The sequence below is a fragment of the Panthera leo genome, chromosome B1 (assembly GCF_018350215.1).
Source record: "Panthera leo isolate Ple1 chromosome B1, P.leo_Ple1_pat1.1, whole genome shotgun sequence".
In the NCBI taxonomy this organism is placed as follows: Eukaryota; Metazoa; Chordata; class Mammalia; order Carnivora; family Felidae; genus Panthera; species Panthera leo.
Window position 1 is genome coordinate 43,452,750 of NC_056682.1, and position 20,302 is coordinate 43,473,051.

The 20,302-nt window shown below is 37.3% G+C and overlaps 1 protein-coding gene across 10 annotated transcripts in view; it reads right to left on the reverse strand.

Annotated features, from left to right (window-relative positions):
• The window catches only part of ADAM32 (ADAM metallopeptidase domain 32), a 170,946-nt gene that overhangs the window by 42,567 nt on the left and 108,077 nt on the right, over positions 1-20,302 (reverse strand). For all 10 annotated transcript variants that reach the window (XR_006201592.1, XR_006201593.1, XM_042934793.1 and 7 more), the window contains one exon: positions 379-484. Coding sequence is in view for 8 of the 10 variants with exons in the window: in XM_042934793.1 (XP_042790727.1) it covers positions 379-484 (106 nt within the window). In the remaining 2 variants the exon portion in view is untranslated. The remainder of the gene's footprint in view (positions 1-378; positions 485-20,302) is intronic.

Here is a 20,302-nt window from a genome sequence, read left to right on the forward strand (position 1 = left end):
TGCAGGGGAAATTTAATTTCATTTTACGGACACTGGGCAGTCTTCAGCTTGGGCAAACAATCAAGTGAGTGAGGATAGTATTTTTATAAAGAAAAATGAGCAGGTTCAAAGAAGAAAAGTGCAATGGATATTATTACTTTCAATCTTGGATTGAATTTAGAAGTCTAATGATCACCCACATATAGATGTTTAAAATTAGATAGAAATTTAGCCTATAACACAAGAAAGATGTCAGGGCTACAGATTTTGATTTAAAATTCACTCCCTTACACATGTGATACTTGAAACCACTGGAATGAATGAAATATAGAGAGAAAAACTAAAAAAAAAAATCTTATAGAACATAAGAAAAGTATCTTTAATATTCCCATGGCATACCTCCATGAACAGGATTGAAATTTGCCTCTTATTTTACCACAGTTCCCAAACCTATCAGCGTGAGACTGTATTTCTTCATAGCAGGCAAATGGTGCATTTTTTGAACCTGTCAGTTAGAAATATATTTGGATTAAAATTCCCTTCTTCATCTTAGTTCATTCTCTCTTACATATTTACTTTGCCTTCTAATATTAGCATCTAATTCAAAAGTTTTCCTAGTGAGATTGTTTAATAAAAGAGAATTAAAGTGAAAAGTAGTGCTCATAATTATTTCCCCTTTTGTTTCATTTTCAATTATTTGCATCACAAAAGATATCATGAGGGGAAAGGAGAGTTACAGAAGTGTAAACCATGAGAGTGCTCTATGAACAAGGCAATAGAGAGATAATGCAAGAAAACGATACTCATTTTCCTAGTTTGAGTAGGAACATATAAAAAGCCAGGTCTATTACAAAATCTCATTGAAGAAACCTAATTGTACTTTCAGAAAGTCTAAAATGAAAGGAGCAAAGCTGCCAACCTATTACCTACCTTTTCCCTTCATTACTGTATTTAGTTTTGATCACTGTGTAAAATATTACCAAAATCTTGGCAATTTAAAACAACACCCATTTATATTACACAAGTGAGGTCTCTCTGTGCTCAAGAGTCTCATAAGGCTAAATAATGTTACTGGCTGGGGCTGCAGTCTCATCAGAGGCTGAAGTCCTCTTCTGAGCTCATTGGTTGTTGGTAGAATTCGGGGGTTTTTTTTGTAGCCATAGCTTCATTTGCTTACCATCTGGCAGGGGTTGCTCTTGGCTCCTAGAACTCCCCTCACATCCTAGTCACATGGCCCTTTCACAACGTGACAGTTTGTTTCTTCCAAGCCAGCAAGAGAATCTCTCTGACATCTCCCATCTTTTAAAGGGCTCACATGATTAGGTCAGGCTCACTCAGAATGATCTTCCTTTTCACTTAACTCAAAGTTCACTAATTATGGACCTTAATTACATCTTCAAAATTCCTTCATCTTTACTATTAACTATAATCACAGGATTGACATTCCATCACATATTCACTGGTTCTACCCCAACTCAAAGGAAGGGGATTAATCCAAGGCCTGAACGCTAGCAGAGTCTTGAATTTGCATGAAATCACAAAAGACCCTAAATCACAAAGCAGTCCTGCAAAAGAATAGCAAAGCTGGAGGCATCACATTTCTGGACTTTGACTTATATTACAAAGCTGTAGTTACCAGAACAGTATGGTACTGGCAAATATAAGTTTAAAAAAAGGCACATAGATCAATGGAACAGAATATAGACCCAAAAATGAAACCACAATTGTATGGTCAATTAATCATCAAGAAAGAAAGAAAGAATATCCAATGGGAAAAAGACAGTTTCCTCAACAAATGGTGTTGGGAAAACTGGACAGCAACATGCAGATGAATGAAACTAGACCACTTACTTACACCATACACAAAAGTAAATTCAAAATGGATTAAAGACCTAAATGTTGACAATGGCCATAGCAACTTCTTTCTAGATATGTCTCCTGAGGGAAAGGAAACAATGAAAGAATAAACTATTGGGGCTACATCAAAATAAAGTGTCTGCACAGTGAAGGAAACAATCAACAAAACTAAAAGGCAACTTACGGAACAGGAGAAGATATTTGCAAATGGCATATCTGACAATGGGTTAGTATCCAAAATCTATAAAGAACTTATCAAACTCAACAACCAAAAAACAAATAGTCCAGTTAAGAAATGGGAAGAAGACTTGAAGAGACATTTTTTGCAAAGAGGACATCCAGATAGCTAACAGACACACGAAAAGATGTTCAACATCAATCATTAGGGAAATACAAACCAAAACCATGATGAGATACCACTTCACACCTTTCATAATGGCTAAAAATAACAACACAGGAAATAACAGGTGTTGTTGAGATGTGGAGAAAGAGGAACCCTCTTGCACTGTTGTTGGGAACACAAACTGGTGGACTCACTGTGGAAAACAGTATGAAGGTTTCTCAAAAAGTTAAAAATAGAAGTACTTTATGATTCAGCAATTGCAGTAGGTATTTACCCAAGGAATACAAAAATACTATTTTGAAAGGATACAAGCACCCTGATGGTTATAACAGTATTATCTACACTAGCCAAATTATGAAAACAGCCCAAGTGTCCATCAATTGATGAATGGATACAGTAGTGTATATATATATATATATATATATATATATATATATATATATATACACACACACACATATATATATTTACATATATATATACACACACACACACACACACAATGGAATATTACTCAGCCATAAAAAAAGAATGAAATCTTGTCATTTTCAATGACGTGGATGAAACTAGAGAATATTATGCTAAGTGAAATAAGTCAGTGAATGACAAATACCATATGATTTCACTCATATGCAGAATTGAAGAAAGAAAACAAATGAGCAAAGGGGAAAAGGAGAGAGGCAGGCAAACCAAGAAACAGACTATTAACTATGGAGAACAAACTGATGGTTACTAGAGGACAGGCAGTTAGGGAGTGGGTGGGTTAAATGGGTGATAGGTGATAAGGAGTACACTTGTTGCAATGAGCACTGAATGTTGTACAGAATTGTTGAATCACTATATTGGAATTATATATCAGGAACAGTCTATTCCCTGAACTACTATTACCCTGTATGTTAATTAACTAGAATTTAAATTAAAACTTTAAGAAAAAAAATTCTGCCTAGCACAGTTACCTTCTCTAAAATGAAGCTTGCTAAGCCCAGCTGCCTCATCTATAAAAGTAAACAGTATCTACCTCAATAGATTGTTATGAGAATTAATTAACATGATGTTTATTTAGCCACTGTGAATTCCCATCTAATCCTTTTCCATTTTCTTTTAGGATCAAGAGGATTTCTCTTGTTTACCTGCTCCTTTCATTAACTACATCTTCCCCAACATTCTTTTTCTTTCTTTACCATTTCCTAATTCTCTTTTCACCAGTTTTAAACATTGGTCCATCAAAGGTGATTGTATAGTACCATTAGGACAGACAATGTTATTTCTAAGTATTCACAATGTCTAATCAGTTCACTTGTAAATCTGAAATACCAGGTCAAGAATGCCAATTCAGACTTGTTAAACACCAAGATATTACCCAGGACAAGTCAGAAATTGGATAATTCAATCCAGTTTGGAGATATAATATAAAAATTATGTTTAGTCACAGAATACAGACAGTTCCCGACTCACATTTCAACTTAACATTTTTTTTTTAATTTATGATGGTGCAAAAACAATATGCATTCAGTAGAATCTGTACTTCAGAATTTAAATCTTAATCTTTTCCTGGGCTAAGTGGTATGATACTCACTTGTGATGCTGGGCAGCAGCAGCAAGCCACAATTCCAAGTCAGCCTCATGATCATAAGCATAAACAACCAATATACTTACAACCATTATGTATGCATATAACCATTCTGTTTTTCACTTTTCGTATAGTAGCCAAAAAATTACATGAGATATTCAATACTTTGTTACAAAATAAGCTTTGTGTTAGATGATTTTGCCCTATTGTAGGCTAATGTAAGGGTTCTTTCTGAGCACCTTTAAGGTAGGCTCATCATAGCCTAGGCTCTGATGTTCAGTAGGCTAAGTGTATTAAATGTATGGTTTACCAAGATGTAACCCCATCATAAGTTGAGAAAGATCCGTAGTCAAATGAATTCTCTTAAAACTAATGTTCTTCAACTAGCCTATTTTTTATTAGTCCATCTTTTGTGAAGATACCAATGAGCTTTATATTAATTTCTCTCCTGAATACCATCTTTCATTAGTGTTAGAGACTTTCTCTCAGACCAGTCTGTGTTTTCCAGAGTAAGATGGAAACACTAAAAGGGCAACACTTTGCAAATGTGAAGTCACATGTCAAAATGTTACCTCATATCCAGTATAGCAACCAAATCTACTAAAAGAATCTGTCCTTCCATAGTCCAAATAGTGTATTTAGATTGCCTATACACTATTATAAAATGCTATGGAATACAATTAAATAGTAAATACACTGGCATAGATATTTGTGCATGGCTGGTACTAGGGCAATAGATATAAGTATTGGAAAATTATTGCAAAAAATTTAGGCAATCCTCATATATAGCATTGAGCATTAGGAATATTTAGGCTATACTCCTTGACTGCTATTAGAGACTACTGGCTTATGTTTCCAGTTAGATGGAATAAAAGGCTACCTCTTCTCAACTAGAATAAAGGGAGCCAATGAAATGTTAGCTAAAATTTTAGCTTTCATAACCTGACATCTAACTCAACTTCATCTTCGGTTCAACATACTCTGATTTACCCCTAGACTTCCTTATTTCAGTTTTTTAGGACAATTAGTCAACCAGATGTTCAGGCCAAAATAAGAATCTTCCTTGATTTCTTTTTTCCCCTTACCGCCTGCCTCTACCACCTAATCCAAGTCTTACTGACACTATCTCCTAAATATAGCCAGAGTATGATTACTTCTTACCTTCTCACTGGCTACAACTCTAGTTGAGCTATCATCAATTCTCTTCTAATATTCTACAACAGCCTTCTAAGTGATTCCCTGCTTCTGTTTTTCCACTCCCTAAAATAGTGCATTCTCCATACCATAAATCAGTCATTAAAAAATAAATAAATAAAAATCATATATTAGTCTCCTACTTAAATATCTCTAAGGGCTTCATACTACCCCAAGGATAAAATCCAATTTTCTTGCCATGGTCTTTACTCAGTTTGGTTTACTACACTTCAGCAACACTGCTCTTCTTTTTATGTCTATTGCCTGATCCCATCACTGGACTATAACCTCCATCTGGACTATAACCTCCAATATACATCTTTTTTTTTTGTCTTGTCCATCACTGGGTTTCCAGTGCTAGAAGGGTAGTGCCATACCCAATTAAAGTGTTATACAAATATTTATTCAATGAATGAAAAAATCAACACCTTGGATAACTATATCCCATAATCGTTCTTCCTTATGGAGTTTGACATCCAAAATCAAGACCTCCAATACGAACCATACCTACTCTCTTTGAGGCAATACATATTTTTTTTGAAAGTTTATTTATTTATTTTGACAGAAAGAGAGCGTGAAAAGGGGAAGGGCAGAGAGATGGGAAGAGAGAGAATCCCAAGCAGGTTCCACGTTATAAGTCCAGAGCCCAGTGTGGGGCTTGATCCCATGAACTGTCATATCATAACCTGAGCCGAAACCGAGAGTCAGATGCTCAACCAACTGAGCCACCCAGGTGCCCCAAAGCAATAGAGATTTTCAAAGATTAATGTTTGAAACAAACTTCTTAGTAATCTCTTCTAAATTATATTTCCAATGTCACCTCACTAATTTCATTATATTTTCTGTTTTGTGATCCCCTATTTTTATTAAAAGAGGCCATATCAATGCTACATTTTTCAAAGAATTTGCAGATAGAACCAATTTAAACTTTCCACAAATGATGAGAGGAGAAAGTAGAAATCTTTTCTTCATGGCTTCTAAGACAGTCTTAAGTGCAATTTAAGATAAATAAGTCTTACTCATAGAATCTGAAGCCCTTTGACCTACAATTCTTTTCCACCTTTAATAAACTATAGAGTACTGCTGTACACCAACTGAAATGATGGAAAAATAACCACTTCTAACAAGTCCAGAAAATCCATAAAAAGTATGAGACAAGAACAAGCAGATTAAATAATTTATTACACTGGCATTAAAGGAAGAAATATAAGTAGTTTATCTCCCTTTCTCTTGTTTTCATATATGATTACACTCCAGCTTCATTTCTCCATTTCTTTGAGGCCCACCTTTCTCCACATGGTCAAAAGCATAGCTGTCAAAAACTCTAGAGCTATACATATGATATTTTGAGTACTTAGAGGGAAAATTCTCTTGTTCAATGGCCCAAAATTCCAGAGAAGAGACTCAGGACTTCCCAATCTCCCTTAACATGAGTCAGATGCTCATCTTAACACAGACCAACTGTAGCAAGGTTGGAGAGTACTGCAATTGGACCAGATCTGGTTAGGTACCCACTACAGTATAAACAAATATGAATAAATGTATTATTAGACCATACTATATTAATAGGATATTTTCCACAGTAGTCATGTGAATATTGGACAGCTCCTAGAAAATGGTACTAAGAAAATCCTACCTGAGATCTCTACAGGAAGGGATGAAGCTAGGAGTTTACAGTGAAATCTTGCTTATTATCATCAATAAAACAGTTGATGATATTCAAATCCATACTGATCTCTGCCTTCTGTATATAAACTTCAGCACTCCAGACAAACATGACTAGTACAAAGAGTATCATGCTACCATAACTTATAATGACTAATGCTGAGCTAAAGAGAGAGGAAAGATAGCATAGAAACTGGCATTTCCTCCCAATATCCATTCCTTCTTTTTTCCACTAGTGACAGAAGTTTCTTATTAATAGCAGGGCAACAGAAACCAAGCTAAAGAAAACATTTCTCAGACTCTCTTGCAACCAGATGTGGTTATGTGACTAGATTCTGGCCAGAGGAAAAGCAGTAGATATTATATATCCAAAACATCAAGTTAATATCAGTAAGTAGAAGCTAAGTACACTCTCATTTCCTCTTTCCTTGATTCCATGGACTGGTATGAAGATTTTGTGCTGGGAAACCACCTTCTACCAGAGACACAAGGGATTGCTAAGCAAGAATAAAGACCACAAGTTCCTGGAAAATGTCATTACAGCAAAGTTGCTGAAATGCCTCTGATAATATGCCTACCTCTAGAATATTATATGAGATAAATAAAGCTCTTTGAACCACTATATATGTATAATAACAATTTACTTTATTTTTTAACCAGTGAAGGGGATTGCCACTGTGGTAAGCCAAAAATTTTAGGAATGGGTGTCTCATACCACACCAGATGCCACAGTTCACTAATAACAAGAATATAATACTGACCCATACAAAGTTCCAAACTGAGCCAGGGTTCAGAGGACCAGTGGGAGATCACGTAGCCATCTCAACCTATGTAAATACATTTTGGGAATTGGTGAATTTGGAATACTGAATCAAATGAGATCACTATTAACATAAACGATCCTACAGATACTTTATAAGCAATCCATTACCATTCATGAGATCACACACACTAAGCTCAACTGAATAACCACTTTGAATACCTGCAACTTCCATTATATAATTCTTGAAACTTCCTAATGATATTCTCACTTTTATAGACTCTACAATAGCACAATTTGTTTCTAAGATACTCCATTTTACCTCAGATAAATGCACAAGTACTATCTTCCAATAGCCACCATTCCTATATTCCTTGTATCTATCATACCAACACATTTACCACTTACAAAGAACTTTTCTAGGGGCCAAAGACAGTGGGGTATCATCTATACTGAAAATGTGTGATAGATTTTGAGTCTGGGAGTTTGGGACCAAATGTTAATGAAATGAGTGGGCTCCCTCTGGATACTAACATTCACAGAATAATTTATGGTAAGGAATTTCTGAGGCCTTGATTTCTCTTATTAAGATAATCCTATACATTTTACCAAGAAATGAACTAGAAGATCTACTAAGCTAAGGATACACATTTATTTCTCTTCCACTTAAAAAATTCTACTGATGAGAGGAGTTAAGATGGTGGAGGAGTAGGGGGACACTAAGCTTGGCTCGTTCCTTGAACACTGTTAAATACATATCAAATCATTCTGAAAACCTATGAAATTGATCAGAGGGCTTAAAGAACAAACTGCACATCTACAGGTAGAAAAATGGCCTTATGGAAGGTAGGAGCTATAGAGAATTAATTTGGGGGAGAAAAGGACTGCAGGTGCCACAGAGGGAAGGAAATCATGAACATGAGAGAGTAGCAAGAGAAAGAGAGAGAGACAAAGAGTGAAAGCACGTGCAGGGGACTGCACAAGAAAAACTCTTCCCTAAAACCATTGAAGAGGAGAAAGGAGAGGGACTGACCACAGAAAGCTTTAATAAGCAGTGGAGCACAAAGTCTTAAGTTTTAGAAGTCCATGCAATGCCAGGGCCGTGCCTGGTGGGCTTAACGGTACTCAGTACTCGGAGGGCAAGGAGGCCAGAGACTGGCAAATGGGATGCATGGTCTGAGGATCCCGTGGGTCACAAAGGGAAAAGCAGTTCCCTTTCTGGGAATGCATTTTGGAGTGGTGGCACAGCCTCTCTGGGGACAAAAGAACTGGTGGACCCAACATGCTGCAATGTTCACTAGCATACGAACAAAGACACCAACTTAGGGCAAAAAACTTTGGTGCCAGGTGTTTGCTGTGCTCTACCATAAATTCCAAACCACTGTGCAGTCCAGTGACCATTTTCTGGGATGAACTGGAGGCAGCCACAGCGTGGCAAAACACTCCCCAGTGTATCAGTGCAGGACCACATCATGCAGATCCCTAAAATTTGGAGGTCTGAAATCCAGCCATGCCCCTGAGACAAAACACAGGAATACTATGCTGCCTAGCAGCCAGACACCTCAAACACAGAGACCTAATGAAGGCAGGGATTTGATGGAAGCTGGGGGAAAATGAGACGTGAATGTTTGCTCTTCTGTGAGAGCTTCCTGAAGAGAGCAGAGTAGCACCATTTCCTCCCACCCATAAGCACTGACCCACTTCACTGAGCAACACAACACCATCCAGTGGAGGCTGGAGCTGCTTACACCAAACCACACCCAACTGAGCCCTGCAGGTGCATCTCCACTAGGGCAAGTCCACCTGACAGTGGAGCAGGCACCTCTCCCAGAACACCAGCATAAACCAAGTCTACTGATTATAGAGTAATGCAGAGCATCAGATCTAGGGGAAATAGGATCTATCCTCTTTTTTTGGATCTAACTTCTTTTAACAAGAAGACCAGCATACACCTAGCTAAAACTTGACAAACAGTGAACAAAGCACAAACACCTCCACTGAAGGCAAGGAGAAACTCTGCAGAGGACTGATGTGAGGGAAGGAGAAGCCAAAACACAATAGCAGAGTGTACACTCTAAAACACCTCCTGAAGTACCAGGCTCAAGGCAGTAAAGACCCTTTTATTTATTTATTTATTTATTTATTTATTTATTTATTTATTTATCTATCTATCTATCTATCTATCTTTTCCTAATAAAGACATTACTATCAGGGGGAGGAATATAAGTGGCTTTTCTGAAAATCACACACACACACACACACACACACACACACACACACACACACAAACACACACACAACAGTGACTTAGACAAAATGACAATATGTAGGAATTCACCCCCAAAAAAAGAGTAGGAAGAAGAAGTAATGGCCAGGGAGTTAATCAATACAGATATAAGATGCCTGAACCAGAAATTAAAACAACAATTACAAGGATAATAGATGGGCTTGAGAAAAGCATAGAAGATGTTAGAGAATCCCTTACTGCAGGGATAAAAGAACTAAAAACTAGTCAGGCTGAAATTTAAAAAATTCTCTGAGATACAAGGTTGACTGGACACAATGACAACTAGGATGGGTGAATCAGAGCTATGAATCAGTGATAGAGAAGATAAAATTATGGAAAATAATGAAGCTGGAAAGAAAAATAATGGATCATGAATAGAGACTAAGGGAATTCAGTGACTCTGTAAAGCATGATAACATTTGTATCATAGGAGTCCCAGAAGAAGGAGAGAGGGGGAAAAAGGTGCATAAATTTATTGAGCAAACTAGAGCAGAAAACTTCCCTAATCTGGAGGATACAAATATCCAAATTCAGGAGACACAGAGAATTCCCATCAAAATAAAAAAAAAGTAGGCCAACACCAAGACATACTATAGTTAAATTTGCAAAATACAAAGATAAGGAAAGAATCCTGAAAACAATAAGGGAAAAGAAATCCCTAAACTATAAGAGAAGACAAATCAGGTTAGCAGCAGATCTCTCCACAGAAACTTGGCATCCAGAAGGGACTGTGATGACATATTCAACATGCTGAATGGGATAAATATGCATCCAAGAATATCCAGCAAGATCATCATTCAGAATAGGAGAGATAAAAAGCTTCGCAGACAAACAAAAACTAAAAGAGTTCATGACCACTAAATTAGCCCTGCAAGAAATGTTAAAGGAGACTCTTGAGTAGGGGGAAAGGACCAAAAGCAACAAAGACTAGAAAGGAACAGAGAACATCACCAGAAACACCAACTTTATAGGTAACACAAAGGCACTAAATTCATACCTATCAATTAAATGTAAATGGACAAACTGATCCAATCAAAAGACACAGGGTAACTGAATGGGTTAGAAAACAAGACCTATCTATACATTGCCTCAAGAGACTCATTTTAGACCTAGAGTCACCTGAAGATTGAAAGTGAGGGGATAGAGAACCCTCTATCATGCTAATGGACATCAAAAGGGGACTTTAACACCCCACTTACAACAATGGACATATTATCTAAGCAGGAAATCAACAAGGAAACAATGGCTTTGAAAGACACACTGGAACAGATGGATTTAACAGATATATTCAGAACATTTCATCCTAAAGCAGCAGAATAGACATTCTTTTTAAATATACATGAGACATTCTCCAGAGGAGATCACATACTGAGTCACAAATCAGGCCTCAACAAGCACAAAAAGTTTTTGATCATGACAGGCATATTGTCAGATCACAATGTTATGAAACATGAAGTCAACCACAAGGAAAAAAAGCCCTTAAATACATGAAGGTTAAGAAACATTCACCTAAATAATGAATAGATTAACAAGGAAATTAAAGAAGAAATTTAAAAAATGCATGAAAGCAAATGGAAATGAAAACACAATAGTCCAAAACCTTTGACAGGCAGCAAAGGTGGTCCTTAGAGGGAAGTACATTGCAATACAGGCCTACCTACCTCAGAAATGTCTCAAATACTCAGCATAACCTTACATCTAAAGGAGCTAGAGAAAGAACAGCAAATAAAGCCTAAAGCCAGCAGAAGAAGGGAAATAATAAAGATTACAGCAGATATAAACATCATAGAAACACACACACACACACACACACACAAAACAGGACAACTGAAAAACAAAATTAAGAGCTGGTTCTTTGAAAGAATAAACAAAATTGATAAACCCGTAACCAGATTTCTCAAAAAGAAAGAGAAAGTACCCAAAAAAAATCATGAACACAGATCACAACTGACACCAGAGAAATACAAACTATTATACATAGTTTAGTAGAAATGTATAGTAGAAATACAACTATTATAATAGAATATTATGAAAAATCATATGCCAACAAACTGAACAATCTTGAAGAAATATATAAATTCCTAAAAACATGCAAACTACAAGAACTGCAACAGAAAGAAATAGAAAACTTGAAAAGACCCATAACCAGCAAATAAACTGAATCAGTAATAAAAAATCTCCCAACAAAAAAAAAAGACCAGGGCCAGATGGTTTCCCAGGGGAATTCTACCAGATATTTATTTTATTTTATTTTATTTTTTTACTTTTACTTTTATTTTTTTATTATATGAAATTTATTGTCAAATTAGTTTCCATACAACACCCAGTGCTCATCCCAAAAGATGCCCTCTTCAATGTCCATCACCTACCCTCCCCTCCCTCCTACCCCCCATCAACCCTCAGTTTGTTCTCAGTTTTTAAGAGTCTCTTATGCTTTGGCTCTCTCTCCCACTCTAACCTCTTTTTTTTCTTTTTTTTCCTTCCCCTCCCCCATGGGTTTCTGTTAAGTTTCTCAGGATCCACATAAGAGTGAAAACATATGGTATCTGTCTTTCTCTGTATGGCTTATTTCACTTAGCATAACACTCTCCAGTTCCATCCACGTTGCTACAAAGGGCCATATTTCATTCTTTCTCATTGCCACGTAGTACTCCATTGTGTATATAAACCACAATTTCTTTATGCATTCATCAGTTGATGGACATTTAGGCTTTTTCCACAATTTGGCTATTGTTGAGAGTGCTGCTATAAACATTGGGGTACAAGTGCCCCTATGCATCAGTACTCCTGTATCCCTTGGTCTACCAGATATTTAATTTTTTTTTAACGTTTATTTATTTTTGAGACAGAGAGAGACAGAGCATGAACGGGGGAGGGTCAGAGAGAGGGAGACACAGAATCTGAAACAGGCTCCAGGCTCTGAGCTGTCAGCACAGAGCCCAATGCAGGGCTCGAACTCACGGACCGCGCGAGATCATGACCTGAGCCGAAGTCGGCTGCCCAACTGACTGAGCCACCCAGGCGCCCCTCTACCAGATATTTAAAGAAGACGTAATACCTATCCATATCAAACTATTCCAAAAAAAATAGATATGTAAGGAAAATTTCCATTCTAGGAAGCCACCATTAACTTGATTCCAAAACCAGACAGACTCCACTAAAAAGGAGAATTATAGGCCAATATCCCTGATGAACATAGATGCAAAAATTCTCAGAGACTAGCAAATCAAATTTAACAGTACATTAACAGAAATTCACTACAATCAAATGGTACTTATTCCTGGTAGTTCAATATTCACAATCAAATCAACCGCATTAATAAAGGATAAGAACCATGCAATTCTCAAAAGATTCAGAGAAAGCATTTGACAAAACACAACATCCATTCTTGACAAAAACCCTCAACAATGTAGGAATATATGGAACATACCTCAACATTTTAAAGGACGTATATGAAAGACCCACAGCTAATATCATCCTCAATGGAGGAAAAAAATGAGAGCTTTTCCCCTACAGTCAGGAACAGGACAGGGATGTCCACTCTCACCATTAATATTTAACATAGTACTAGAAGTCTTAGCCTTGGCAATCAGACAACAAAAAGAAATAAAAGACATGAAATTAGCAAGGAAGAAGGCAAACTTTCACTATTTGCAGATGATCTGATACTCTATGTAGAAAACCCAAGGGGCACCTGGGTGGTCAAGTCAGTTAAGCAACCAACTTTGGCTCAGGTCATGATCTCGCAGTTCGTGAGTTTGAGCCCTGCATCAGGCTCTCTGCTGACAGCTGAGAGCCTGCTTCAAATTCTGTGTTTCACTCTTTCTCTGCCCCTCCCTTGCTGTTCTCTCTCTCAAAAACAAACATTAACAAGTTTTGTAATTAAAAAAAAAACACCCAAAGACTCCACCAAAAAATTTCTAGAACTAATACATGAATTTACCAAAGTTCTAGGATATAAAATCAACGTGCAGAAATCTGTTGCATTTCTATACATGAATAATGAAGTAGCAGAAAGAGAAATCAAGGAATTGATTCCATTTACAATCAATTGCACCAAAATCAATAAGATACCTAAGAATAAACCTAACCAAAGAGGTAAAAGATCTGTACTGTGAAAACTATAAAACACTTATGAAATAAATTGAAGAGGACATAAAGAAATAAAAAAAAAAACCGTGTTCATGGATTGGAAGAACAATTATTGTTACAATGTCTCTAATACCAAAAACAACCTACACATTTAATGCAATCCCTACCAAAACACCCCAGCATTTTTTACAGAGTTAAGACAAACAATCCTAACATTTATATGGTTCCACAAAAGACCCTGAATAGCCGAAGCAATCCTGAAAAAGAAAAGCAAAGCTGGAGGCATCACGATTCTAGATTCTAAGCTATATTACAAAGCTGTAGTCATCAAGACATCTGGCAAAAAACAGACACGTAGATTAATGGAACAGAACAGAAAAACCAGAAATTGACCCACAACTATATGGTCAACTAATCTTCAACAAAACAGGAAAGAATATTCAATGGGAAAAAGACATTCTCTTCAAATGGTGTTAGGAAAACTGGACAGTGACATGCAGAAGAATGAAACTAGACCAGTTTCTTACACCATACACAAAAATAAACTCAAAATGGGTTTAAGTACTAAATGTGAGATAGGAACCCATTAAAATACAAGACTAGAACGTAGGCAGCAACCTCTATGACATCAGCAATAGCAACTTCTTACTAGGCATGTTGCTGGAGGCAAGGGAAACAAAAGCGAAAACGAACTACTAGGACTTCATCAAGATAAAAAGCTTCTGCACAGTGAAGGAAATAATCAACAAAACTAAAAGGCAACCACCAGAATGGGAGAAGATATTTCAAAGTACATATTAAAGGGTTACTATCCAAAATCTATAAAGAATTTATCAAACTCAATACCCAAAAAATATATTATCCACTTAAGAAATGGGCAGAAGACACGAATGGACACTTTTCTGAAGAAGACATCCAGATGGCAAACAGACACAGGAAAAGATACTCAGATCACTCATCATCAGGGAATTACAAATCAAAATGACAATGAGATACCACCTCACACCTGCCATGATGGCTATAATTAACAACACAGGAAACAACAGATATTTGCAAAAATGCAAAGAAAGAGGAACTCTCTTTACACTGTTATTAGGAATGCAAACTGGTGTAGCCTTTCTGGAAAACAGTATGGAGGTTCTTCAAAAAGTTAAAAATAGAACTACCCTATGATCTAGTATTTGCATTACTAGGTATTAACCAAAGGATACAAAAATACTGATTTGAAGGGGGACATGTGCCCCAGTGTTTATAGCAGTATTATCAACAATAGAAAACTATGGAAAGAACCCAAATGTCCACTGACTGAAGAATTAATAAAGAAGATGTGATGTATATATATATACAATGGAATATTACTCAGCAATCAAAAAGAATGAAATCTTGCATTTGCAAGGACATGGATAGAGCTAGAATGTATTATGCTAAGCAAAGTAAATCAGTCAGAGAAAGACAAATACCATATGATTTCTCTCATATGTGAATTTAAGAGATAAAAGAGATCAACATATGGGAAGGGAAAAAAATAGGTAAGCAAACCATAAGAGACTCTTAGTGATAGAGAACAAACTGAGGGTTGATAGAGGGAGATGGATGGGGGATGGGCTAAATGGGTGATAGGTATTAAGGAGGGCATTTTTGCGTTAAAGTAAGTGATGAATCAGTAAATTCTACTCCTGAAACCAATATTACACTATGTTTACTAACTAGAATTTAAATAAAAATTTGAAAAAAAAAATTCTACTGAGGAAAAGTTAGATCTGCCACATGGCAGAGTAGGAGATGCCTTCATCCCCTCACAAGAAAACAAGAAGACAGCTACCACAAATGAAAATAGCCCAGGAAGGGGGGCGCCTGGGTGGCGCAGTCGGTTAAGCGTCCGACTTCAGCCAGGTCACGATCTCGCAGACCGTGAGTTCGAGCCTGGGCTGATGGCTCAGAGCCTGGAGCCTGTTTCCGATTCTGTGTCTCCCTCTCTCTGTGCCCCTCCCCCGTTCATGCTCTGTCTCTCTCTGTCCCAAAAATAAAAAAAAAAAAAAAAAAAAAAAAAACGTTGAAAAAAAAGAAAATAGCCCAGGAAGGGCTCAAGAGTATCATTTAAGAAGTTACAGAAAAAAAAGTTACAGCTATGTAGTAGAGCAAAAACAAAGGGTGAGAATAACTGAATAGAAAGAATTACTGGGGAGATCGACTTAGTGGAGACACGTGGGCACAACTAGGAACAAAGAAGGGTGGGAGCTATAAATAGCATTCAGCAGATGCCACACAGTACCCAGGGGCCTGCTCTGCAGAGGACACTGCAGACTTTTCCACTAAGGATCTCCACGATTCCCATGACAGCCATAACCTTCCCACAGCTTTCACAGTAGAGGATCCCAGCATTCACCTGGAGCTCCACAGAGGCACTGGTAGCTTTTGCCACTGAGGTTATCAACAGCCATCACAACTGCTGATACTCCAGGTAAGAAGATGCTGCTGGAAAAAAAAAAAAAAAAGAAGATGCTGCTGTGCCCCACTCAGAAAGAGTTGATGTTCTGCTGTCCCAGAACCAGGGCTGCCACCCCTTTCCCCAAACACACTGCAGCTTCCCCAGACTCCAGAGCAACAGATGCTCCACATACACCCATATCTCAAGCACAAGAACCACTGCCCCTGTGTGCTTTTCAGATAGACCCTGGATCTGTTGCTGTTCAATGAACACATGCTTTCCAGTCCCTGCCTCCACAGATACTCCAGGATCACCTGGGCCTGAGGCAACAGAGCCACTGACACTCTGGGCTAGCCATGGCCCCAGACCTTGGCATGCTTTCACTCTGTGAGCACCCTATCACTGCTACACAGGCCCTGTGCATCAGACACCATGCCGCCACCACCACCACCACCACCACCACCAGCTCCACTATTACACCACCACTACAAGGGAGCCCACAAACTGATACAAGGGATCCCCTTAGCCAAAATATCTTCCATGGGAGAAAGAGTGATAAGTAGTCTGCCAGGAGCCTTTTTCACCGAAGAACCCAACAACCTTGCCACGGCTTTGGCCATTTGAGGACCCCCTGCAATCTTCACTGGCACTGACCTCAGCTGAAGGAGCTACATAGACACTGTGCCACAGTGCCTGCCCTGGAGCTGGAACCTCTATACTCCTCTGAGATTCCACAACACAGTCACCAATAGTAAAGATATTTCCCCCCCAAAACCACTCCCCATGAAGTCTGGAAGAGGATACTTCCCTATCAAATATGCAGAAAATGCAAAAACACAAGAAACAACAACAAAAAAATCCAGGAATTTGTTGAAATTTTCACCATTAAAATATGTTGTAGTTTCTCAAGTGCTTCTTCTGCATGTAATGAAATAGTCACATATGATTTTTACCCACTATTTCTTTAAATAAGCTTTCAATCTCCTTCTTCTCTTTTCCTTATGGCACTTGTTTCTTTTGATGATATTCCACGGATCGCATAGGATTTCTTTGCTCTTTCTCATTTTTTTCTTTGTTTTTCTCCGGTTGGATAATTTCATAATTCCTATCTTCTAACTCACATATTATTTTTCTTCTGTTTTATCCATTATGCTGTTGATGCTCTCCATTGCATTCCCCATTTGGTTCACTGTATTCCTCAGCTCCAGAATTTCTGTTTGGTTCCCTTCAATGATTTCTATCTCTCTGTTAAACTTCTCATTTTGTTCATGTACTGTTTTCATTTAGTATCTCTTTGTGTTTTCTTGCAGCTCTTTGAATTTCCCTAAAACAGCTATTTTGAATTAAGTTCATTGAGCTACAAGATAAACTGCTTTCATGAAAGAAATACCTTCCATCAGCTCTGCTAGGGATTTTGAGGCTTTTTCACACCTTCTCTGGATATATCTGCTCCATCTTCTTGCTCCCTTTTGTGGCAGAATTCTTAAGCTTTAAGACTTTTCACAATCCTGTAATGCACCAGGCTGAGTGATGGAAAACTGCCTTTTGCTCATGAGTGGCACTAAAGAACTCCAAATGCATCCAAACTCTTTCTTTTCTTTTTTTTTTTTTTGCTCCACTGATGTGCTGGAACTTCTCTTCTGGAAACCTGGACTTCCACAAAGGCTTTCTCATCAGTGGGTGATTGTCTAAGATAGTATTTTCTAGGCACTGCTGGACTGTAACGAAGAGGAGAAAAACCAGCTCATAAGTCACTGCAGGTCCACAGCTGGCCCTTATATTCCTATTCTTCAATGCACAGGTGGGTTGAGACTCCTCCTAAGTCCCTTGGCATATGATGCTGGGTCACATAGCTCCCACAAAGGTATTACCATAAAGGTCCACGTATGAATGCCAAATTGTTGTTGTTGAGGGTGGAATCAATGAGGGACATTGTACCAAATACTTAATGAAGAAATAATATTCTCAGAAAACAGAAGAGGACTTTTCTTGTACTTTCTTTTCTTTTCTTTTTTTTTTTTTTTTTGAGAGAGAGAGAAAGAAAGAGAGAGAAAGAGTGAGCATGGGAGAGGCAGAAGGAAAAGGAGACAGAGAATCTTAAGCAGACTCCATGCCCAGCATGGAGCCCAATGCAGAGCTCAATCTCACAACCATGAGATCATGACCTGAGCTGAAATCAAGAGCAGACACTTAACCAACTGAGCCACCCAGGCACTCCAAAAGGGAACATTTTATATTCATTTTATGAGTGTAACATAATTCTCACACTAAAATCTAACAAAAATATTTACAAAAAATATTATAGCTCATATACCTCATAAACACAGACAAAAATTCTTAGCAAAACATTAATCAAATTTAAGAATACATAATAAAACAATAACATATAATAAATAGGTTTTAATCTAGAAATGTAAATTTGTTTACCCCCCGTTAAACTGATGAATATAATCTACCATCTTAACAGACTATTACAAAAATATAATCATCTCAATTGAAAAAATTCAACACCCATCTATGGAAAAACTAAAAATAGAAGGGAATTACCTCATCCTTATAAAGGATATTCAGGAAAAACCCGTGACTAATATCATATGGGTAACATTATACATATTAACTAAGTATAATACTTAATGCTTTCCACCTAAAATCACTAAAACATTGATGTTTTACTATTCCTTACTACCTTCATTCAACATTGACCCTGTAGAGTGGAATAAGGAAATAAAAATAAGTATATGGCATACAAACTGAAAAATAAAAAATAAGACATTCTTTTTTCTCAGAAGATATGATTGTGTGTGTGTGTGTTAGTGTGTGTGTTGCACACATGTGCAAAATCCAAGTCAACAAAAAACACTAGAAGAACTAGAAAGCTAGGTACTGCAGTACATTAACAAATTCCAATGATCTCTGTGAAAGGTCACTTTTCAGACAAAAAATGTACGTAGAGGCACCTGGATGACTCAGTCAGGTAAGCATCCAACTCTTGATTTTGGATCAGGTCATGATATCATGGTTCATAAGATTGATCCCCACATTAGGCTTTGTGCTGACAGCAGGGAGCCTGCTTGGGATGCTCTCCTTCCTCTCTCTCTCTCTCTCTCTCTCTCTCTCTCTCTGTCTCTCTGCCCTTTCCCCACTCACTCTCCCTCTTTCTCTCAAAATAAATAAATATTATTTTAAAAAGTATATAATCAGTTTGCTTCTAGTAGTAAATTTTATATCCAATTTGTTATCTTTGTTCATCCTTGTCAGCATTTATATAGGAGAGAATATATTTTAAAAATCCCTGAAATCCTTAGACATTTGTGTAATTATCGGGCAGATATACACAATGCATGGTAAATTTTTTTCTTATGATGATTCAGAGTAAGTGCTCTGAATTCTTATTAAATGGTTTTGTCATTTAACAGTTCTGCATACCTACATCATAGTATGGCTCCATGTTCTCTGGTAACAAATTAGAATAAGACTTGTCTATACTTAGTAGATATCATTTTGTCTCACTACATCAGATCACAGATAAAAGATCAAGGTACAAAAATCAATTATATTTCTACTGATTAGCAACAAACAACTGGAAAACCAAGTTTCATGAAAACAACACTTTTTACAATAGCATCAAAATCTAAAACATAGATAGGAATAATGTAAAATAAAAGTATAAAAAACATGTTCACTATAAACTAAAAACACTTCTTAAAGAGCATGTTCATGGTTTGCAAGACACTACATTGTCAATAATCCAGAATTCATCTAAAATTTAGTACAACCTCAATTAAAATCCTAGCTAGCATTTATTTTAGAAATTGGCAAGTTCAGGGGCACCTGGGTGGTTGAGTTGGTTAATTAAGTATCCAACTCTTGATTTTGGCTCAGGTCATGACCTCATGGTTCGTGAGTTCAAGCCCTTGCGCTCTGTAGTGACAGTGCAGAGCCTGCTTGAGATGCTCTCCCTCCCTCTTTCTCTGCCCCTCCCCCACTCATGCTGTCTGTCTGTCTGTCTCTCTCTCTCTCTCTCTCCTTGTCTCAAGTAAATAAATAAACTTTTAAAAAAATTCTGGGGGTGCCTGGGTGGCTCAGTCAGTTAAGCGAACGACATCAGCTCAGGTCATGATCTCACA